At 37.9% G+C, this 24311-nt stretch overlaps 1 protein-coding gene across 6 annotated transcripts in view; it reads left to right on the top strand.

Annotated features, from left to right (window-relative positions):
* The window catches only part of NPHP3 (nephrocystin 3), a 53691-nt gene that overhangs the window by 4027 nt on the left and 25353 nt on the right, over positions 1–24311 (top strand). For 5 of the 6 annotated variants that reach the window (XR_013635384.1, XM_073333223.2, XM_073333225.2 and 2 more), the window contains 17 exons: positions 730–880; positions 2375–2527; positions 4197–4330; positions 4595–4755; positions 6575–6722; positions 7799–7873; positions 8547–8726; positions 11337–11440; positions 12166–12280; positions 13133–13276; positions 13751–13848; positions 14246–14348; positions 14932–15014; positions 17339–17477; positions 20749–20913; positions 21839–21904; positions 24126–24223. Coding sequence is in view for 5 of the 6 variants with exons in the window: in XM_073333223.2 (XP_073189324.2) it covers positions 730–880; positions 2375–2527; positions 4197–4330; positions 4595–4755; positions 6575–6722; positions 7799–7873; positions 8547–8726; positions 11337–11440; positions 12166–12280; positions 13133–13276; positions 13751–13848; positions 14246–14348; positions 14932–15014; positions 17339–17477; positions 20749–20913; positions 21839–21904; positions 24126–24223 (2117 nt within the window). In the remaining variant the exon portion in view is untranslated. The remainder of the gene's footprint in view (positions 1–729; positions 881–2374; positions 2528–4196; positions 4331–4594; positions 4756–6574; positions 6723–7798; positions 7874–8546; positions 8727–11336; positions 11441–12165; positions 12281–13132; positions 13277–13750; positions 13849–14245; positions 14349–14931; positions 15015–17338; positions 17478–20748; positions 20914–21838; positions 21905–24125; positions 24224–24311) is intronic. The other variant, XM_073333224.2, reaches the window with a different exon arrangement.

The following is a 24311-nucleotide window of genomic DNA, read 5'->3' on the forward strand; positions in this document are numbered from 1 at the left end:
ACGTCCATTCAAAAAATAATAGGGAAATCTTTGAGAACAAATTATAGTTTTGTTGCTGAAAAAAGCTGGCTTTTCTTAAAACTAAGTTAAAAACCATGGATATTACTTATGAGGTTATTTTAGTACTGTCCATCCCAAACATTCAACAATCATGAGTCAGTAACCCCAAAATCATGGCATTGATTTAAAAATCATGATTTAAAAATAATATAAATGTTGGATTCCTTTATTCGCCTTCTGATTTTTGAGAGAATGGGTTGCACTTGGGATGTTGTGAAGGCCAAGACTATAACAGGATTCAAAAAGAACTGGACAAATTCAAGGAGGATAGAGCTATCAATGGTTATTAGCCAGGATGGGCAGGGATGGTGTCCCTAGCCTCAGTTTGTCAGAAGCTGGGAATGGGTGACGGGATGGATCACTTAATGATCACCTGTTCTGTTCATTCTCTCTGAAGCATCTGGCATTGGCCACTGTTGGCAGACAGGATACTAGGCTAGATGGACCTTTGGTCTGACCCAGTATGGCCGTTCTTATGTTCACTTGGGTCACATTTTCAAGTCTTTCTCTACCACAGTGAGGGCTCAAATCTCACTTTTTTTTTAATGACAGCAGATCACATGAATTCAGGAGCTGGGGCTATAGATCAAACATCAAATTTCACAAGACTTGTGAAAAAATAGTAAGAGTTGGCTTTATACTTTAAAAAAAATCCTTTCCTTTTTCTAGATTTTCAGGGAAACTAAGGAAAATGAGATTCAGGATTTACTGAGGGCCAAACGAGAGCTGGAAACAAAACTTCAGAGACTGCAAGCCCAAGGGATCCAAGTCTTCGATCCCGAAGAGTCTGATTCAGATGACAATTGCACAGAAGTTACTGGTAAGAATTCCATTTCCTACTTTCAGCAAGCGAATAAAAAAATATTAAATTTTATCAAGTATAGCAAAAGAAAATATATATGCACTATAGATTGTGAGGCTTTATAATGCAAGTTTTAAAAGCACAAAGACATATTGTATGAAGGATAAAAACAGTTTACAATTTAAATTGTGTTTTTTTTAAGTCTGTGGAGGCCCTAAACAAATTAGCCATTTTTGGTGATTCCATTTATATTTATAGTGCTCCATATTCTAAAAAACACCTTGACTTTCTACCTTCCCTGAACCTTTCTGCTTTTCTTGTATTTTCATTGTGAGTTTCCTGCTATCTGATCTCATTTTCTCAAGTCTAGAGGTTATGTTCCAGTTTGGCATATCAGCCCCATATAACCCATCAGAACAGAAAATGAACAAAATTGGAAACCTATGCAGAATGTCAAATTGGAATTTGACAGGGGGGACCAGTTTTGAACAGCCTTAATCTTTAACAACACTGGATATTTAGCGGTTATAAGCATTCAGTCTCCTGGTTTTACATCTGATCCAAAACATGGCATCTCCATCAGCACAGTGCCCATTAGTACCATGCCATGGTATTGGTTAGATACAGACTAGGGATCACCAGCATCACTTCCTGCAACACTTGGGTTTTCCCTTGAAGTCCAGTGTCCCGTGCTATTACATCTGACCCTGCTTTGCTAACAAGATGTGACACAAATCACAGCTGAAGTGGCTGAATAACCTTCAGAACTAGAAATGTTTCACAGTGCTATGTATGGCTCTGATTCTGCAAAGCACTTATGCACGTGCTAAATTCTAGTGACACTAGTGACATTCTTGATTTTAACGGGCTTATGATTCCTACCTCTTCCCCATGTATATTTTCTCCCTTCTTCTTTTATATTCCTTCTTATTTGTGTTTTATACTTCCTCATCCCTCCTTTAAAAATCTTTCTTAACTTATTTTCATTTTTTTCTTCAAAAATTTGAATTTAGTGGTCTTGAAAGTGATAGATTAGTAGGCAATGGTGTAATCCAAGGATAATATGAGAAGTTAACTATAAAGCTTTTCCACCCAACTAAGAAATGTATTTCACTTCTGACCTGCAACACTTTTCTGCTCCTTAGGTCTGGGTCTTTCTTAAACAGAGACTGTCAACAGTGTGGTGACTTTGTGACGTGCACAAATGACTACAGTAAAACTATGAAACTCTTCCTTATAGGTGACCTAATACAGCATTTGAAACCAATGATGGCGTCCTCAGTTTTGAGAGACCCATGTACTAACATGCTCTGTTACTATTTCTTTAGTAGCATGGCTTCTCAGTAACAGTGAGGGAGTGCAGATTTAAAACCACATTAGACAAAGTAGTGAGCGAACCTGCTAAGGGAGAAGAATTTCAATTAGTGGCATTTGTCAGCCAATTTTAACTGAAGTGTTTAGGTTTGATAATGTATTTCATTTAGTGAAAATCAGTTTGTATTTACTTTTAAGCTACTGGAGCCCAATCTGAATATTGGACTGGTGGAGTGTTGGGAAGTGAGCCATCTATGGGTAGTATGATGCAACTTCAGCAGTCTTTCAGAGGGCCCGAGTTTGCTCATAGTTCCATAGATGTGGAAGGACCATTTGCGAACATAAACAGAGGTAAGCAACTCGTGTTTGTCTGCTAAGCGGGTTTAACAAGTGGCTGTTTACATACAAGTACTGTTTACCTTGGAGGTCTTTTGTATCCATTCTTATCCCCCGTTAAGGGATTTACTGTATCTGTCACTCCATATTTTCCTTCGAATGACTGCTTTTTATAAAAATAAAATAAAATGAAAGTATAGCTAAGACACGCCTAGTGGTGTTTAATATTTTTACTGCTAATAATATGTGCAGCAGTATTCTTAGGTAATGACAGTGAATCTGAATGCTTCAGAGTAAATATACCAAATACCAATTTATTGCCTGGGGGGGCTCAAGAAAAGGCTTTAGATGACCCTGCTTTGAATAACATAACCAAGAAAAATGTATTTTAAATGTGATTTATTTTAGCCTGACATAGTCCCTGTATCTTGTCCGATTTTTGCCTTATTTTTCAAATAATTTCAAATATTTTTCAAACTGCTCAGATCCTTCGGCACATAGGCCACATGCATGATGTCACAAACCATGCCCCCTCTCCTTCACCTGGATTTGCATAGGAAGACCCTTCCAGGCAGAATCCCATTGACTTAAATAGAACTCTCCATGACTTTGAGGGTTCATCCACACAGATCCAATTGCATGATCAGGACCTATGCATGCTGAATTACATTTGTACTATGGGAAAGATTATCACTGATTTCCCTATCAATTCCAGTATTTTGTAGTTAGTAACAACACTTTCTAATTTGGCTTGCCTCACTACCTTAATCTCAATACTAGCCTGTGACACAGACTCAGTTCAAATTAGTTACTCAGACAAGTAACGTATCATCCTTAACTTTGAGTTTCTCTGTATATGTCACTTTGCAACACCACTTTACTGCTAGTGAAAGGTCACTTTTTGACATTTTCAGGAGATAATTAGTAACTCACTAGTCAGCTTATCAGAAAAATGGTGTTTTGTATTTTGAAATACACTTGCAGGAATTTACAAGATTATAGTGAGCTATTAGAGATCTCATAAAAATACAAAATTACCTTTCAGTAATGCTAAAGTGTTAAGACTTTCACGTGTCAAGTAGCTTCCTTGAAACTGCTCAGAACATAGGTAATGTTAGCCTACAAAATGAGAAGCTAAGAAAAGAATTAGCTTTAGAGCTTTCTGTGATAAGCTGAATTGACATACAGCATACACATGGAAAACAATGCAGTTTATCTAAAGAAGAATTATGCTACCTATTAGTTCACCAACATTTGTTAGCTTAGTATATTTACAATTAATTTTAAAGCAGCAGTATTTTACTAACAATTGCTTAGTTAGGCATTTAATTACATGGGCATCTTTATTACTTCTGTTAGAGAATTTAATTTTTTTGTATGAAAGCCATCAGCTTGACATTTTGGCTAAATTTCACAAACATTTATTTTAAAAGAAACATAATAGGTATGTAATGTGAATGTATTTAACATTCTGCTGTTTTGTTTTGCTATATTTTATAATTTTGCATATTATTTAAATCTAACTTTTAATTAGATCTGAAGTATTTTGTGATATATTAGTATGAAAAATACTCTATAAAATGAAGTTTATTATTTCCTTAGGGTGTGTTAAGAGAGCATTGATGCAAACTGTTATATGATGTAACAAGATAAGGAGACCTGTGGTTTTGTATATTGTTTGCAGATGACTGGGATGCTGCTATTGCCAGTTTATTGCAGGTCACTCCACTGTTTTCCCACTCTCTGTGGAGTAACACAGTAAGGTGCTATCTCATTAATACAGATGAGACTCAACCTGAGGTGGACATCTTCATTCGGGTGAGAACAGCACAAAAGTTATGTTAGTTAATCATTCATTTAAGGTTCTCTATTTTTCTCCTCTAAAACTTGTTCATCAAAACTCTGTGGTAGTTCTTAAAAAGTTTAGGAGTCAGATCTTGATCCCATTGAAATGAGTGGGCGTTTTGTTATGGATTTCAATGGAAGAAAGTTTATATTGAAAATAAATTGTGGTTTATTAATAGGTCCTTATTGAAATGCATAATTAATAATAAAGGTCAGTTTATTTAAATTTCCTTTCAGAACTACTCACCAAAACTTCAAAGAATATGTGAAACAATGGGGTACTTCTTTCAAGTTGTTCATTTTCCAGTAGAAAATGGAAATCATTTCCAGGCTGTGAGAAAATGGGAAATTGAGAAAAGTTCCTTAGTCATTTTGTTCATACATTTAACTTTGCCAAGGTAAGTTAATAGTTTTGCAGATTGACAAAGCAAAGAGAAACTGATAATTTATGTATAACACATAGCTTATTAACATGTATGCAGTGTTCCACTTACAGCATTTCTTAAGCTAGATTCTTCTAACAAATCTTCCTTCAGACTTTAGATTTTCTAGCACAGACAGTTAAGAGAAAGCAGCTTCTTTCTGAGGTTTCCCTGTTCCTGTGGCTCTAGATTCTGTTAAAATACAACATAAAAGAGCCATCAAAATATGCAAATTTCTTGCTTTCCAAGAACAGCTTTCTGCTGTTCCTAATGATAGAATCACAGAAATTAGAGATGGCATGTGTGAACATGTTCTGTGTGTTTTATTTGCTTATCTGTCTAGTCACCTGCCTATATTACCTGTTTTATTTGGTTGCATATTCTTTTTGTCTCTCTAACTTACTTCTCGGTTAATTTCCTGGCTCTTCAGTGCAGAGTCTTGCCCTAGCCTGTTGTGATGTAATTTACTAAATCCATGATATTTTATAACAACTGGTAATGCAGTGCTTTTCACTTGTGCAGTGAATAATTGGTCGTCTTACTAGAAGAAAAATAATTTTCTAAACCAAAAGTATTGACTTAAGGATAATGTTACAATTCAGTTGTTTCTATTTTGCAGCTTGGAATTTTTTTCTTTTTGGCTGTATACCATGAAGGAGGAAGAAAAGAGGGATTAGAAGTGAAAACACTAAATAATGGGCATACTGTCGTCATTTTCAATTTGTCCTTAGACAGTTGAACAGCCATTTTGATAATCTCTGCCAGGATATTGTCTGACCCATAATCTTATTAGCAAGGGGCCAGGAACAGTTTAGTTTTTGGCCTTTTAATGAACTATGACATTACTACATTAAGTGTCTGAAGTTTAGCTGCCTTTGGAGTTGAGTGAGGATTGGGGAAGAAAGCTGGAGATGAATAAATTGATTCATATGGAACTCTGTCAGCTTTGGTCAGGAACTTGGGATGAGGCTTCTCTAGCTTTTTGAGTCTGCTAAGAGAAAGAGCAACATATAGAACATCATTCAGGAATGTGTCCCTCTCCTAAACAAAAAAAGGTACCTACAGTGTCTGTTGTTATGTGCCATTGAAATGTTACACAAGGGGTTAGGTTTTGAATCCTGACGATTTTCCTTTTGCCATTTTGCTAGCACCCTGGTTCAGATGTGGGGGTGTCTAGCCTATAAACTAAATATCTGACTAAAAAAGGGTTTTTTTGCTAATGGGCAAAAAGGCTAATTAACAACTTGCTAATTGATAATACTGCTGACTAACTAATGCTAGCACTGTGTGCAAAGCAGCAGGCTGACAGACACTGCAGGGGTTCCATCTTGCTGGCACAGGTGGTAAAAAAAGAACTGAGGGAAAATTGGGTCTGCTCTGCCCTTTATGTCCTTGGAGAAGTGGGGGCAATGCAAAGACACTGAGAGCATTTCTGGCCCTACTGACATTGCTGGCCAAAAAAATCCAATCTTGTGTACATGGGCCACAATCTGAGTACCAGTATGATGAGAGGGTTTGTAGAAAATAGACTTCTGAATTAAAAAAGCAATCATGTGTAAATCTGCTACTGAAAGAATCTTAATATCGTGAGTACAATTAGCAACCTGAGAACTTTTCTCCATTTTCCTGGCCCAGACGTTGGATATCCTCTGTTTCAATGTCTGGCTGCCTTCATGGTAAAAGGTGTGCCCTTTCAATTAGATTTTGCAGTGAAACCCGTCCTTGGAGCTTATGTTGATTAAACTGCGTACTGCAACAGTGTATTATAGCTCAAGACTGCTGATTTCCAATCTAGCTGTTTGCTGGAGGACTGTGAAGAAGCCTTATTGAAAAATCCTGAAGGAAAGCCCCGGCTGATTTACCGCAGAATAGAAGATGGCAAAGTCAGCTCAGACCCTGTGCAGCAGTTAACTGAGCAAGTTTGTTATGTGAACAAAGCAAAGGTACAACATGTAGAAGGTTGTTATGTTTCAGAGATTTGTTGTCCTCTTATTTTGTAGCATAATACTTGTAACCTCAAATATTACAACGCATGCTTTGTTATGGACATCTTTTGTGAACAGGTGTATGATGTTGAATTTTATGAAATTGTAGATTTAAAAAATTGAGCACTGTGCCTGTACAGAAACTTGAACAAAGTTTTATTGTCAGCTGCGCAGGGGGTGCGACTGAGCAGAATTTGGCTCTAAATTTCTTACAGAATCCTTATGAAAAAATCCTATAATATTTAATAGAAAAGAACTGTTCTGTATTATTTTGGATCATCCTCTGGGAAAATACAACCCTGCTATAGAATTTGGAATGATTTTTAAAAATGTATATACAACTGGCATTCTCTGTTTAAATTCTATGCTATACTCTAATTCCTATAGAATACTATGAACTTTTTATATGCTAAATCCCTATTACATTTTACAGGACTTTCCAGTTAGAGAAATAATCTAACCACATCATTAATAGTACATTTTCCTGTATTATTTTTTTGGATATCATCAAAACAAAGGAACTCTGATTCAAAATCCCCTCCTCCTCCTGCCTGTGGGTTGACTACTCAAATAAGGAAAAGGACAACAAACAAATAATCCCCTGAAGCGTACTCAGGCTCTGCTTGAGTACACTCTCTTGGCGGCCAACTTCCCTTGGAAGATGACTTCTTCTTACAGGCACCTTTATTAGCAATGAAATGCAGCTGCCTTAGTAAATCATTATCCAGATGTCCTCTCTTAGCTTCCCTGAGCTGAGAGAGGAACCCTCCTGGGTCCTAGCTCATCGTTAAGCCTTCTTATCCACTGCCAAAGTATCTTTGGTGAGGTGGAAGCATCTCATTTTTAAATGAAATTCTGTCTTACAGTGCCAGAGGCTAAGCCTCCAAGTAGTTTTCATTTTGAAAGGTGGCGAATGTTGTTCTGGAAAGAATATAAGCTTTGGATATATTTTAAATCTACATGCCTCAGTAACTGCATCTGTGTTTAATAGTCAATCCCAGAGTTGCTTCATATTTTGTCATTAACTTTTTCAGCTCATTGATCACATGGGAGGAGTGGAAGAAGGAGCGTATGAAACTTATAATTGTGTGGAAAAGATAATTAAACAGGTAGAGTGCATGATGCTGTGTATTCCACATGAGAGGCTACTTTGCGCATTCCTGCTTACAATTTGAATGGTAGACTCTGGGGCAGTGCCCTCCATGGCTTTACAAAATTGCCATATTGCCAGTATTCTGCAAGCACTGTAGTAAATCCACGGTCTATTTAATAATCTATTTATATTCACTACAGATGAGTGATGTTTTGTCTTAATTCAAAGGCCTCCATATGTTTCAGCATTATTAATACCTGGAAGTAAGGAAAGCCACAACTGAATAAAATAGTTTAAGAACTATGTTACTGTAGGTAACCTCCATCATGGGGAAAACTGAAAGCAGCTTCTTGAGATCTCAATATAAAGCGTCACTAGGACTCATTTGGTCACATTCTCTGCTGGCGTACATGGGCACAGATCCATTGACACGAATAGAATTCACTCATCTACCCCAGAATTGTTACCTAAAGCGGGAAGGGATACAGTGCATAAAAACTGTCCTGTCCAGTGTGTGTCAGTATGGTATGCAGCCCATACCATATGGAATACATTTCATGCCACAAATGTAAGTCCAAAATGACATGTAAGCGGTGCCCACTGCCTAGTTGAAAGAATCTGGGGCAATGATAGCATATACTTTTAAGGAATAAGTTACAATATTTCCATGTGGTTTGTTTCTTACACAGGATATATTGGGCTGTGAAAGCACAGAAGTAGAAGGCAAGGATTTGGGTAATAAAGAGGAGTCCACTGCGCCTGAAGAGGAAGTTTTTGGAGATGTGCTGTGGGATGCACATGATGAACAAGAACAGATGGAAGCTTTCCAGCAGGCTTCTAACTCAACATGTGAACTAGGATTTGAGAAAGTAAGCAGATAGAAATGTCTGTTGATTAAGGGAAATAAATGTCTCTGTTTCATGAGCAGCAATGATGCTGTTATATGGAAGGACCTATGTTTGAGAACAACCTTGGAGCTTTTACACCTTAGGCTAGAGGAGACCATATGTGTTAGACAAATGATATATTTAGTTTCTGGAACAATGCCAGTTATGTCTGTTTTAAAGTGTCATTGGTGAAGAAATGGTCCTTGTTTCTCCATTGGAGGAAATGTTGCCGTGATAGTATACTGTCTAGAAATAAGGAGCTCTCTTAGAGGGTGAGTAACACGCCATACTTTGAAGTCTAAATGAAAGGCCTCAAACAGCTTTTTGAAGCAAATGAAAGCCCTGTGTCAATACAGAGAATTAGGTCTGTTGGAATTGGATTATGATAATGAAACATAGTCCACAATCTTAATGTCTCTGACTCTGTGTGAGAGAAAGACATAGTAAAATAAAAAATAAAGGGGTACTGAAATGCTCATTACTTCCTGGACTGCCTCACCTGTAAGCCCTTGTAAAACTAGGAGTCAAAAACAGATACACCTAGAAAGGGTTGAATTAATCCATCTAGAGGAATCCGTGAAAAGTGTCTCTGGTGGGGAATTACGTTGCTGCTTGAATAAGTGGGTGTGCTTTCGTGCTGTGCTCTGCTGTGCTGTGCTTCCCAGAGGAACTGGCTGACACTCTATGCTTGCTCCTCTTGGAGAAGCAGCATGCACAAGCACAGCTCTGAGAAAGAGGGGCAAAGGTGGCTGTAAGCCATCGTTTTGTCCCTGGGATTTTGGGCTGATTGGGAACCAAAATGGCCCATGCTGTAATTTAAGAAGTCCAGGGGACTGCTCTAAATTACAGAAGCCCTCCCTGAACTGCCTTTGAACAGCTCGGCAACCTGGAGCTTCTCAAAATGGCCGTTGTACCATGCACTATGACCTCACCCCCTGTTTCAGGGCTTGCGAAGGGTCCTGTGTTAGCCCTGGTCTATCCACTTTTTTTGTACTGATTGAACTATTTCAGTTAAGGATATGAATTTTCTACTGAAGTAGTTAAATCAAGGTAACCCCTAGTTATAGCAGCATAAAGGTGCCTTATACCAGCGTAGCTGTTCCTCCACCCTTTACAGGAATAAGCTATACCATCCACCTAGAACTTCGTTCACACTAGGGGGTTGCACCACTTTAATAACATACGGGAATAGTTAAAGTTGTATAATTTCTTTGTTAGATACGATCTAAGTGAGCCAACAGCTGTCCTATGCAGTACCTGTACCGAGGGAACCCTGGCTCAGGGGCTTTTATGGCTCCTCTACACTGCCACAGCGCACTCAGGGGCGAGGCCATAATGGGAGAGAATCTCTTCTATGGGGTTTTGGAATGCAAAAAATGTAATGATAGGGATCAAATGTGAGGAGTTAGTCCTGGAAAACTGTCCATCTCCCACTGGTAGATGTTGTGTCCCATACGTTATTGGCAAACCTGATACAGTCTGCTGTGCTGCCTCCAATAGAGATGAAAGCTGAACAGAGACAAGTTTGAATGCTGTTTTTCCAGTAAATTTGATTAACTTATTTTAGAAATGGAAATTAAAAAGTTAACACAGAGATAATTTCTTTTCTTAGAATTGTAAGGAATATGCTCTGCTATTCTTCATTCATATTATTCTGTACTTCTGGTTCTATAAGAATTTTTTAGCTTCTAAAAATAGCCAGTTCCATATAATCAAGTGTAACTACTTGTAGCAGTAGGTGACACGGAATATTAGAACACTATCCTTTTATCCTTGGCTATCTATCTTAGTTATTTATGTGCCCCCCATCAACATAGTATCTGAGTGCCTGTATTTATCCTCACAACACTCTGTGTGGCAGAGCTATTATCCTCATTTTAGAGATGGGTAACTGAGGCACAGAGAGGCTAAGTGACTTGCCAAGGTCACACAGAGGTCTGTGGTGCAGCAGGGAATTAAACCTAATGCACTAACCACTGGACCATCTTTCCATTCTTGGAGGTCTACATTCAAATTTGCCTTGTCAGGGGCAAAATGGATTTTTGTCTCACTCTAGTCCCTAATGGACATTTGCTCACCTCATAAAACCACAACACAATAATTTAGTCCAGTTGGTAATACATTCTCATGAGACACAAGTCTGGAACACCACTGGGATCTGGCAGGCCAAGATTGCAGTGCATTAGCAGAGGTGCAGGGGGAATTGCATGCCTTCTTGTACTAGGTCTTACTGTACCAATGCCACTAGTCAGTCATATTTATTAGTACTGCAAATTCATCCCAAACTAATTTTTAAAAATTATTTTCTACTTTTAAACTTTTTATGGAAGAGGTATTAAATAGTAGTTTTTAGTGATTCTAGCACTTTCCATGCTTCCTTCCCCATTAAAAAAGCAACAACAAAACCACTTTGTTTCTATATCCATATATTTTGTTTTACTCTTAGTCCACTGACTACAATGGAACTAAACATTCTTAAAGTTAAGTATGTGCTTAAATATTTGGAGGATGCATTAATCAGTATATTGATTAATCAGGACATGTATTTCTTTAATACTGGAGCCCTTGTAACTTAAATTGTTCTGTTTGCAGTATTATGAACGTCTAAATGATCTAGTGGCAGCACCAGCACCCATCCCACCTCTTCTTGTGTCTGGAGGACCAGGCTCTGGCAAATCTCTTCTCCTGTCAAAATGGTATTTTTAAAAATGGTTAATATTTTTTTTAAATTACACTTCAAACAAGAACAGCACAATATTGGACGGTAGCAGGAGAAACCAGCATTAGAAAAATACTGAAGTTCCAAAAGCAACCCTCTAAAGTCTAGGCACCCCGTTACAACCCACAGGGGAGAGTGCCATGGAGAACCCCAACTCAACTCCTACACAGGGAGCTGTGCACTGTTCTGAGAATGAGGGTGGTGGTGGTTACAACAGAAAATTTCACCTCCGCTAAGTGCCCCCGCTGAGGTAAATGGAAGGGAGGATCCAAATCCAGAAACCTATTGCAGAAATGTATCTTGCGGTCACTCATGATCTACAACAGAACCTACTGCCATAAAATAAACTGACAGTATTCCGATGAGTAACACTTGAATGCTGATGCCATCAGGGCATTCATTACCCACCCTTCCCCCAAGGATCTCCTCTTTTTGGTGTTTTATCTTTGTAATCTGTGAATGTAGCAAGTACCTGAAAATCCCTCTAGTCCAGTGGAGATAAAAAGTGAAAATTCTGATGGAAAATATTTGATTATGGATGATTAATTTTCTGACTTATTTTATTATGCATATACTGCAGGTGCCAAGCTAAAATATATAATTACATTTGACAAATCTACAATAATATTTATTGGAAATAAGAATATATTTAGAAAAATGTGGGCTATTGGGAATGTGTGTGTGTTTTTTTTGCCCCAATAGGATTCAACTGCAACAGAAGCATTCACCAAACACACTAATTCTCTATCACTTTGTTGGGAAGCCCTTGTCTGCCAGTTCAGAATCTGCACTAATAATTAAACGGCTTATTTTAAAGGTACTCTAGTTATTGTTTAGCACATGTAGCATTATTCATTGTGTGTGTGTGTGTGTGTGTTTGTGTGTGTATATACACATATGAATCTATTTAAAGTTCTTTTGGCCCTGTCTGTACCAAATCAGGGTGATACAGATGATGATTTCCGCATTTTGTTGAGTTGATAATATATCAGAAATATATTAAAATATCACCTCTGAGGCTTTTCATAATACATTGTTATCAATTATGATTCCACTGAAAAATATTGATGGTTTATAAAGAAAGCGACATAAGCTTCTTTTACTATTTCCTGCCATCTGGCCAAGGAAAGCAGCAGTTGGCATGTCTTTTGTCTATGCATTGAGAAACCTGAAGCTGCATTTGCCAGTTGGCACCCCACTATAGTTGGACTATTGCTCTTCTATGTTAATTTGTTTTAGAAGTACGTGTCTGATATGTGTTGAATAAATGAGGGGCCTGATTCTGCCAAGATCTGGGCTCCCTTTATCTACAAAAGAGGACACTCAGGGCTGCATAGTACTGAGCCCTTCAGAAAGATTATCAACTCTTCCCTGTGTTGTTAAAAATCTTCACATGTTTATTTGTACATTTTCCGCACTTCTTATTGCCCAGATGGTCCCATGGGATTTTTAACCTCACATTGTCCATCTAAAATTAAATACACAAGAACTTCAAAAAACATTCTCCTTTTTCTTAAATTCTTGCTCCTTATATGCAGTGAAGGGAAAACAACTTTGGATGGACTTGTTTGAAATCAGCTCCCCAGGAGTGAATGATTTTATCTTGTGTCCAACTCCCCTAAGCATTTCTTAAGATGCAATATTTTTATGCATGTTTATAATTTTGCAGCTCATGCAGCATTCTTGGTTAGTGTCACCTTTAACATTGGATCCAGCTAAGCTCTTGGAAGAGTTTCCTCGTTGGCTGGAAAAACTTACTGCTCGTCACCAAGGCAGCATTATCATAATTATTGACTCTATAGACCAAATACAGGTACATTTCCAATCTGCTTGGCCTTTCAAATGCAAAACAAACTTGGAGTGATATACGTAGAAAATAATTTGCAGTTTTACTAGATGAATTAAATTGTCATTTGTTTTATCCATAAAACGTGGTATTTATGGAATTTGCCAGAGTATGTTGCCTTTTGATTTGTCTCATTGCATTATCTGCGGGGGTGGGTCCAAAATTGTGGACTGATTTGTGGGTTGGGTCACGTATCCAATCTTTAGGTGGCGAGAGTCTACATGATACTACGCTAACTGCTTTACTTAAGTTGTCACCATGCTGCTGCACATAAAAAGGAGAATTTAGCTCTATATCAGAAATGTGGTCCTGAACAATTTTAAGAGAACAGAGGCATTGGAAGATTGTTTTCACTGGGCTGAACAGTTAATGAGACGACAGTGATTTGTGGCATTTGTTTTTAATGAATTTTGAATTAATGCCCTGAAACTTGTTTTTAAGCAAGCTGAAAAACATATGAAATGGCTGATAGATCCACTGCCAGTGAATGTAAGGGTGATTGTATCTGTGAACGTGGAAACATGTCCGCAGGCTTGGAGGTACGTTGTTCTTTGAGGAGGTTTCAAATTAGCCTGGGTTTGAATATACTTATACATATAGATAGGTTGCAGAATAAAATCTGAGTCTGATTTTGTACCAACTGAAGTCAGTGGGAATTTTGGATTTCGATTTTCCCCATTAAAGGTGATATAGTGCATATTAAACATAGGCATGTGCACTTGCAGACTTCCAGTACTTTGATGTAGTCAGCCATCTTAGGGCAAGGTTAAAAATACAAATGTGACTTTGTATTATTAAAATTCTTTAACAGCAGAAGAGTGTAGTTTCAGATTTCTGCATTGACATCTTTTTTTCCACGTCACATAGTTAGGTCTCTTTTCTTTGACATACTATTTTGCTGGATTTGAATGTAATTTTGTTCTCTCCCACTAAAAGGTTGTGGCCAACTCTTCATCTTGAGCCATTGAATTCTAAAGATGTGAAATGTCTCATTAGTGCAGAATGTAGCTGTGCAGATGTTAAATTGACCAACGAACAGGTATGTCTGTTGTAATTCTGTTGAAAGTATTTCACGCTAGAGTCTAGTGTAAATTTTATTGAAGATGTGGAAGAGTAAAATGAGCTGACAAAAGCTTATTTTTGTTAATGTTTCAATAGCCAGGAAAATGTGTTTTATTTAGTTAACGTATAGCCATTTTACACAGGATTTGGTGTAAATATTTTTATCCAGAGGCTGATAGCACCAAATTCAGATGGAATAGTATAAATTACTAGTAAGGGAACTATACTTTTACCCATCTTTCTGCAGACATGTCCTCCTGTTTTAGTATAATATGTAATTGCGGTAAAAATGCTTGGACATGTGAAAGGAAGACATTTTGAATCCTATCCATGGAGTCTGATCCTAACAAGGTGTCGATCATATCCTGAGATGATGTAGCTCTCAGGAGGAAGCCTCCACTTATATATATCCCACTTAAAGGAAAAACACACAATGTTTTGTACACTAGTTATGTGCTTTTTTTAACATCCACAATCTGTGTTTTAGTGTCAAATCCTTAACTCTTCAAAGTGCTTAATATTACATTGGCTTATAATGTTTTTTTTAATACTTGTCTTAGGAGAAGAAACTTGAGAAACATTGTCGTTCTGCCACAACTTGCAATGCTTTGTATGTCACTCTTTTGGGCAAAATGATCGCTTGGTAAGTTGAGATGGCCTGACATTATTGTGTGAGTCTGTAGATTTTAAAAATACAAATTGCTTTATCAGCATATCAGAAAATGTTCAGTTGAAACAGAATTATTCTTTGTTGAGATGAAATTGCTTTAGCAGAAGAAAATAGAAAGTTATTTCCCCATTTATTATAAAAAAGAAAAGAAAACAGCACTATAAAGAATTAATGATCTATCCGATTTTGATGCTAAATATTTAGGTACCCACTGAATCTGAATATATGTATATGATCCTCTCCCTATTCTGAATCCAGGAACCAAATCCAGGTTTCTCTCCATCCTTTTGCTTCATTCTTCTTTTTGTAGCTGTCAGTCCCTTTATTCCCTTTTTAAATATTAATTGAGAAGTATTCCTTTTATTTTGAGAGGTGCTTTGTCTGTGGGCTGTTGGGTTTGCTGATGTGCCTGATGCTTTGCATCCTAGACTAAGTCTACACTGTGCTGCAGTGTAGACTATGGGGGTGTAAACTCCAGTGTGCACCAGAGTGCGGCGCTGTGACTGTCCCATGAGAATGCTGCTGTTAGTGTGAAGTAAAAGATACCTAGTGTGCGTTAACGTATTCCTCTTCAAACGGGTCTCTGTTAATGTGAACTAAGTACCTTTTAGTTTGCGCTAGCAGTGTCTATATGGGACAGTTACAGTGGAACACTTCACACCCACATAGTCCAAACTTTGGGGCCATGTAGATGAGCCCATAAGATTTTAAGACCAGGGGAGCACCACTATGGTCCTATGGTCTGACCTACTGCATAATACAGGACATAAGATTTCACCCTGTAATTTCTGCAGGTGGAGAGGATTAATCCTCCCTACTGTGTCAAAGAACATAACTGAGCACAGCAACTTGTGGCTGATATAGCACGTATTTTTTTAAAAGGCCAGCAGTCTCACTTTAGAGACTCCAAAGGAGGATGCTTGTGGTTGGTGGCTCACAATTGCTGCTTGTTCTTTATTATTTAAATATTTTATTTTTAGTTGCTTAGTTGCCGCTGGGGACACACTTTATAAAATAAGAGTATTAATTTGGGAGGGGTTGCAAGCTGGGAGGGTTGCAAGTGCTGTGGAGGATAGCATTAAAATTCAAAATGATCTGGAGAAATGGTCTGAAGTAAATAGGATGAAATTCAATAAGGACAAATGCAAAGTACTCCACTTAGAAAGGAACAATCAGTTGCACACATACAAAATGGGAAATGACTGCCTAGGAAGGAATACTGCGGAAAGGGATCTGGGGGTCATAGTGGATCACAAGCTAAATATGAGTCAACAGTGTAACACGGTTGCAAAAAAAAGCAAACATCATTATGGGATGTATTAGCAGGAATATTGTAAGCAAGACATGAGAAATAATTCTTCCGCTCTATTCCACGCTGATTAGGCCTCAGCTGGAGTATTGTGTCCAGTTCTGGGCACCACATTTCAGGAAAGATGTGGACAAATTGGAGAAAGTCCAGAGAAAAGCAACAAAAATGATTAAAGGTCTAGAAAACATGACCTATGAGGGAAGATCGAAAAAATTGGGTTTGTACACACTGTAACGAGAGTGATCAGGTAAGGTGAGCTATTACCAGCAGGAGAGCGGGGTGGGTGGGTGGGGAAAACCTTTCGTAGTGATAATCAAGGTGGGCCATTTCCTGCAGTTAACAAGAACATCTGAGGAACAGCGGGGTGGGGGAATAAACATGGGGAAATAGTTTTAGTTTGTGTAATGACCCATCCACTCCCAGGTTTCACCACCTCCTCCTCCCCTCTCCCCCCCTCACTCTCCTGCTGGTAATAGCTCGCCTTACCTGATCACTCTCGTTACAGTATGTATAGTTACACCCATTGTTTCATGTTCTCTGTGTATATAAATCTCCCCACTGTATTTTCCACTGAATGCATCCGATGAAGTGAGCTGTAGCTCACGAAAGCTTATGCTCAAATAAATTTGTTAGTCTCTAAGGTGCCACAAGTCCTCCTTTTCTTTTTACATTTCTGTCTCTTTATGTGATATGATCTTCTTCCCATTCCGTTGCCTGCTAAAGTAAAGGTATCCTATATCGCTGCTTTTTATTATTATTTATTTATTTATTATTACAAAAGGGAGACTCTTATGGCATGTGTTGGTAGATGTGTTCAGGTGTTAAACTCTTTGGGTTCTAATCCTGCAAGATTCTGTGCACCTCCTGAAGCCCGTAGGAGTTGAGGGCACACAACACTTCACAAGATGAAGATCTTTAATAGCTTAAATTCACTTTGTGGTTGTCAAATTTAACATATTAAAAAAGCTAATCTTGTCCATTCGCTCAGTGCTCGAAGTGCAGGAAATATTGATGAAATCCTTCAACAGTGTTTCCAATGTCAAGATACAGTATCACTATACAGACTTGTTCTGCGATCAGTTCAGGAGTCCATGCTGAACGATAAAGACAAACACCTTATGAGAGAGGTAAGCAAAAAATGCAATGGAAACTTTTGGAACATGTTCCCTTTCCTCCGGATGAGTTTCTGTGAATTAAATGAAAAGAAAGTACTTGAGGACTTTTCATTGATTCAAAGCTATAATTTATAGTTTCATAGATTATGAGGCTGGAAAGATCATTGTGATCATCTAGTTTGACCTGCTGTGTAATACAGGCCATCGGTCTTCCCTGAATTATTTCCTCTGTGAACTGGAGCAGATCTTTTAGAAAAACATCCAATCTTGATTTAAAAATTTCCAGTGATGGAGAATCCACCCCAACACTTGATAAGGTGTCCCAATCGTTAATTACCCTCACTCTTAAAAATTTACACCTTATTTTTTAATTTTGTCTAAATTGGATCTTGTTTTACTTTTGTCTGCTAGATTGAAGAGTATTCTATTATCAAGTTATGTTCTTCCTGTAGGTTCTTATAAACTGTGATCAAGTCACCCCTTAACTTTCTCTCTGATAAACTAAATAGTTTGAGCTCCTTGAGTCTTTCACTAGATGGCATGCTTTCCAATCCTTTGGTCATTTTTGTGGCTCTTTTCTCCAATTTATCAACATCCTTTTTGAATTGTGGACACCAGAACTGGACAGAGTAAAGACAATATTAACACTACTCTTACTTGATATTCCCCTGTTTATACAACCAAGGATCACAATTAGCCCTTTTAGATCTATCAATTAGTTAGTTTTTAATCCATTTAGTTTCAGAGTAGCAGCCGTGTTAGTCTGTATCCGCAAAAAGAAAAGGAGGACTTGTGGCACCTTAGAGACTAACAAATTTATTTGAGCATAAGCTTTCGTGAGCTACAGCTCACTTCATTGGATGCATTCCTCTGAAGAAGTGAGCTGTAGCTCACAAAAGCTTATGCTCAAATAAATTTGTTAGTCTCTAAGGTGCCACAAGTCCTCCTTTTCTTTTTGCAATCCATGTATTGTGTCCCATGTTGATTTTATTTTATTTTAGTTTCTTAATCAAAATGTTGTGGGGTGCAAAGTCAAATGCCTTATAGATGTCTATGTTTATTACATCAACACTATTATCTTTGTCAACCAAACTTGTAATTTCATCAGAAAACGATATCAAGTTACTTTGACAAGATCTATTCTTCATAAACCCATGTCAAGAGGCATTAATTGTATTACTCTCCTTTAATTCTTTATTAATTGAGTCCTGCATCAGCAGTTCCATTATTTTGTCCAGGAGAGATATCGGGTGGATTGGCATATAATTAGCCAAGTCATCCCATTTATCTCTTTTAAATATTGTCACAAGATTAGCTTTCTTCCAGTTCTCTGGAACTTTCCCAGTGTTTCCAGAGTTACTGAAAAACAGCACCAATGATCCAGAGAACTCCTCGACCAACTCTTTTAAAACTCAAGTTTTCTGGACCAGCTGATTTAAATATGTTTGTCTTTAGTAAGGGCTGTCTAATGTTCTCTTGAGTTATTGGTGGCATGGAAAATATTTCATCATCACATGATGACTACATCATCTGTCTTTTTTCCAAATACTAAAAGAAATATTTGTTTAAATGCTTCTGCTTGTTCTACATTATTATTAAGAATTCTACCATTTTCCTCTAGTAATGGACTGGTACCATTGTTAGGATTTCTTTTGTTCCCAATATACTTGAAAAACTCCTTCTTATTATTGTTCTTAACTCCACTGATCATAAATTATTCCTGGTGTCCTTTTGCTTCCCTTATCAGTTTTCTACAATTCTTAGCCTCTGATTTATATTCATTACCATCAGCTTCCCCTTTTTTCTATTCATTATGTACTTCCCTTCTAAGATGGGTTATTTTTTGACCAGTTTAGCCTGCCTTTCTGCATTGTGGCTTTTTTGGTAAAATGTTCTTAAACAGTTCTCTATTATCGTTCACATCTTTCTGTGTAAATTCTTCCTCCCAGTTGACTAGACTCATAATTGTTTTCAGTTGTGTGAAACTGGCCCTTATTCAAATGCCAAATATATATAGCACTAGTTTGGACTGTGTCCTGTTTTGCACTTAACATATATAATCAAGCTATGCTCACTTACACTAAGCAACTACCAATATTTAGTTCTGTGATCAATTCCTCTTTATCAGTCAAGAGAAGGTCTAATACAAAATTCCCCTGTGTTGGATGAAACACTTTTTGAGTTAGGAAATGATCATCTGTAACTTTTAGAAATTCTGAGGACATTTTAGAACTGGCCGCATGAGCCCTCCACCATATTCACTCAAATTGAAGTCCCCATAATAACATGGTTTTTTTTCGTCTATACTTTATAGGTAGGTGCTTAAGGAGCCAGTCATTCTGTTTTCCAGTATGATTTGGTGGTCTATAGCAGACACTTAAGTAGTGCTCCATCTTGTGTCCTTCTGTTAAGATATTGATCCACAAACATTCAAGAGCCAGTATCCAATGTTTGGGTTATTCTAAGATGGAAAAAAAAAATTAATGGCCAAATCCATCCTCATTGAAGTTACATGAGGAACAAATTTGTCTCAGAATGTGAAAGCAGCAATACTTAAAATTGTATTTGCAGGCAATTTTGGTGCATGTAGTTCTTGTGAGATTAAGACATTTGTATTGTACTGAATAGCGTCTCGAGCAACTGCAATCTCTGAAGTTCCCTTATTGCTTCAACAAAACACCTTTTGAAGGGTAAAATATGTATTTAATTTGCTGTAGTAAAATGGAAATTGACAAATTTGCGTAACGGTCTGAGTTATGTGGACTCCAAAGATGAATAATTTACCCTTTCAATAATGTTTCCAGTCTAAATAGTCCCTATTTTTGAAACCAGTTACTGTATTAAAGGTAAGACTACATAAATATTTTTAGAATACTTGGGTAACAATGTTCATTAGAGACATGGTTTTGTATATTTTTGGAAAGATTTCTGACGTCATGCCATGTTGGGTCCAATATTGCCTTTATTTACTGCAGTATAAATCTTGAGTCATTCCACTGAAACCAATAAGATTGACTCCAGATTGACACCAGTGTAACCTAGCAGAGTTTTGCCTAAATTATACATCCATAACTTCATCTTTAGGTGGAACTAATTTGTGAAGCCTGTTTTTCACCCCACCCTCGGTAACTGTACGATGTACTTTGTGTACTAAATGTATCAAGGAAGCCTATATTGTGTTTTAAAACCTAGCATTCAGTATTTGTCTTGGGATTCAGTATACCTGAGTTACTCAGTGAGCAGTTGTTAAATTTATTAAAGCATTATTTTTTTGGCTACACAGGTTCTCTGTCTCATCAGTGTTAGCCACAATGGAGTGAGTGAATCAGAACTGATGGAACTTTATCCCGAACTATCCTGTGCCATGTTAGCCTCTCTAGTTCACAGTCTGCACAAGATGTGTATGCTGACATATGGCTGTGGTTTGCTAAAGTTTCAGCACCTCCAAGTAAGATTCCGTACATTTAGACATATGCAAATAATACTCCACTAAATTAGACATATTTTGCCAAATTCTGCTCTTAAATACATCGGTGTAACTCCAAGAGTAACTTTGAATCCACTTATGTTTCTCTAGATTTACAACAAGGTAAATCAAAGCAGTATGGCCTGCTGTCTTCCTTTAGAGATACAAGCATACTATATAAATCTGTTTAATTTTGTTATGTAACTGTCATTGACTTAGTCAAGAATTAAGGCAGGCACCAAAAAAAGACACTTTGTAGACTATTTGAATGGTTGCAAAGCCATACTAAGTGTTGTATTTTTTCCCTCCTTGGAATAAAAAATTCATTGCTTCCAAGGTCCAGGACCAGTGCTTTATTAAGCCCTGGACCAGTGCTAAAGAGCACTGCTGGTCTAAATATTGTGACCATTTTTAAGGTCTAGAGAACCAACAAGACTAGAAATAAATGATGTACACCATGGAAAGTGGGAGATCCGAAGTTGCCAGTTATACATTAATTTCTAGCCCTGGTGGTTAACTAGATATCAGCCTTCAAACTACATAATTTTGATTATATGCATGTCTTCTCTCCCACTTTTTCTCCCTTCAGTTCTGATCTGATATCAGTGCCTGCTATCTTGAGAATTCTTTCCAAGATGATCAATGTTGTTCACCATCAGCATTCAAAAGTTGCTTTTTCATTGATTGTTAACTCTAGCAGTCCTAGAAAATATTGTCTACTAAAAATCAAGCCAGAATTGAAGGGGAAAGGAGAATGATAATTTTTAAGCAAGTGATAAATCTAAGAGCTTTAGTCTAATTTAGTACTTTGTTTATAGTTGAATGCCAACAATGTATAACTTTATTAGTTTCACAAAAAGTAAATATGCATTATTAGTTGTACCTCCATTTTCTTCCCCTTTCCCAGCAAAGCCTGGGAGGCCATTTGAGAACTATGATGTTAGTGGCAACAAAAAGAGTTACAGTTTCCAAGGTAAAGGGTGAACACGAAAGACCCAATGAAATTATTGTTACTGAGAAAAATAAATATCAGGCTTCCTCCTTTCCCCACTCCCTCTCCCACATGATGATATATTTCCTCTTCTTAAATACCTTGGGCCTTTGTAGCTTCTCTTAACTCATTTTGTTTAAAATTGATTTGCTTTCAAGTTGAAGATCCCTTTAGCAAAAAAAGATTTTTAAATTCCTCAGCACAGGATTCTTGTTTCCCATTTGTGTCTTTTAGGGAGCCCCATGCACTGTTAGTATGTAACAGACATATATTGATTACTGGTTTCAGAGGAACAGCCGTGTTAGTCTGTATTCGCAAAAAGAAAAGGAGGACTTGTGGCACCTTAGAGACTAACCAATTTATTTGAGCATGAGCTTTCGTGAGCTACAGCTCACTTCATCAGATGTTTACCGTGGAAACTGCAGCAGACTTTATATACACACAGAAATCATGAAACAATACCTCCTCCCACCCCACTGTCCTGCTGGTAATAGCTTATCTAAAGTGATCAACAGGTGGGCCATTTCCAGCACAAATCCAGGTTTTCTCACCCTCCACCCCCCCACACAAATTCACTCTCCTGCTGGTGCTAGCCCATCCAAAGTGACAACTCTTTACATAATCAAGTCGGGCTATTTCCTGCATAGATCAAGGTTTTCTCACATCCCCCCCACCCCCATACACACACAAACTCACTCTCCTGCTGGTAATAGCTCATCTAAACTGACCATTCTCCAGGTTTAAATCCAAGTTAAACCAGAACATCTGGGGGGGGGGGGGTAGGAAAAAACAAGAGGAAACAGGCTACCTTGCATAATGACTTAGCCACTCCCAGTCTCTATTTAAGCCTAAATTAATAGTATCCAATTTGCAAATGAATTCCAATTCAGCAGTTTCTCGCTGGAGTCTGGATTTGAAGTTTTTTTGTTTTAAGATAGCGACCTTCATGTCTGTGATTGCGTGACCAGAGAGATTGAAGTGTTCTCCGACTGGTTTATGAATGTTATAATTCTTGACATCTGATTTGTGTCCATTTATTCTTTTACGTAGAGACTGTCCAGTTTGACCAATGTACATGGCAGAGGGGCATTGCTGGCACATGATGGCATAGATCACATTGGTGGATGTGCAGGTGAACGAGCCTCTGATAGTGTGGCTGATGTTATTAGGCCCTGTGATGGTGTCCCCTGAATAGATATGTGGGCACAATTGGTCAACAACCACATACCACACAACAGAACCACTAACCCAGGAACTTATCCTTGCAACAAAGCCCGTTGCCAATTGTGCCCACATATCTATTCAGGGGACACCATCACAGGGCCTAATAACATCAGCCACACTATCAGAGGCTCGTTCACCTGCACATCCACCAATGTGATCTATGCCATCATGTGCCAGCAATGCCCCTCTGCCATGTACATTGGTCAAACTGGACAGTCTCTACGTAAAAGAATAAATGGACACAAATCAGATGTCAAGAATTATAACATTCATAAACCAGTCGGAGAACACTTCAATCTCTCTGGTCACGCAATCACAGACATGAAGGTCGCTATCTTAAAACAAAAAAACTTCAAATCCAGACTCCAGCGAGAAACTGCTGAATTGGAATTCATTTGCAAATTGGATACTATTAATTTAGGCTTAAATAGAGACTGGGAGTGGCTAAGTCATTATGCAAGGTAGCCTGTTTCCTCTTGTTTTTTCCTACCCCCCCCCCCCAGATGTTCTGGTTTAACTTGGATTTAAACCTGGAGAATGGTCAGTTTAGATGAGCTATTACCAGCAGGAGAGTGAGTTTGTGTGTGTATGGGGGTGGGGGGGATGTGAGAAAACCTTGATCTATGCAGGAAATAGCCCGACTTGATTATGTAAAGAGTTGTCACTTTGGATGGGCTAGCACCAGCAGGAGAGTGAATTTGTGTGGGGGGGTGGAGGGTGAGAAAACCTGGATTTGTGCTGGAAATGGCCCACCTGTTGATCACTTTAGATAAGCTATTACCAGCAGGACAGTGGGGTGGGAGGAGGTATTGTTTCATGATTTCTGTGTGTATATAAAGTCTGCTGCAGTTTCCACGGTAAACATCTGATGAAGTGAGCTGTAGCTCACGAAAGCTCATGCTCAAATAAATTGGTTAGTCTCTAAGGTGCCACAAGTCCTCCTTTTCTTTATATTGATTACTATAACTCTCTTTTCCAGGCTTGGGAAACGGTGCAACTAGAATACATGGAAGAAGGTCAAAAGATTATTTCTACTTACCGAGAAAAACTAATAGACTACTTCACCATGCAGCTAAGGTATTTCAGAACTCCTCAGAACACAAGAAAATGTTATAGTCTTTACAGCGGATATTTCTTACTTTCTTTCAAATGGTTTCTCTGCCTA

Source organism: Lepidochelys kempii, chromosome 2 (assembly GCF_965140285.1).
Source record: "Lepidochelys kempii isolate rLepKem1 chromosome 2, rLepKem1.hap1, whole genome shotgun sequence".
Classification (NCBI taxonomy): Eukaryota; Metazoa; Chordata; order Testudines; family Cheloniidae; genus Lepidochelys; species Lepidochelys kempii.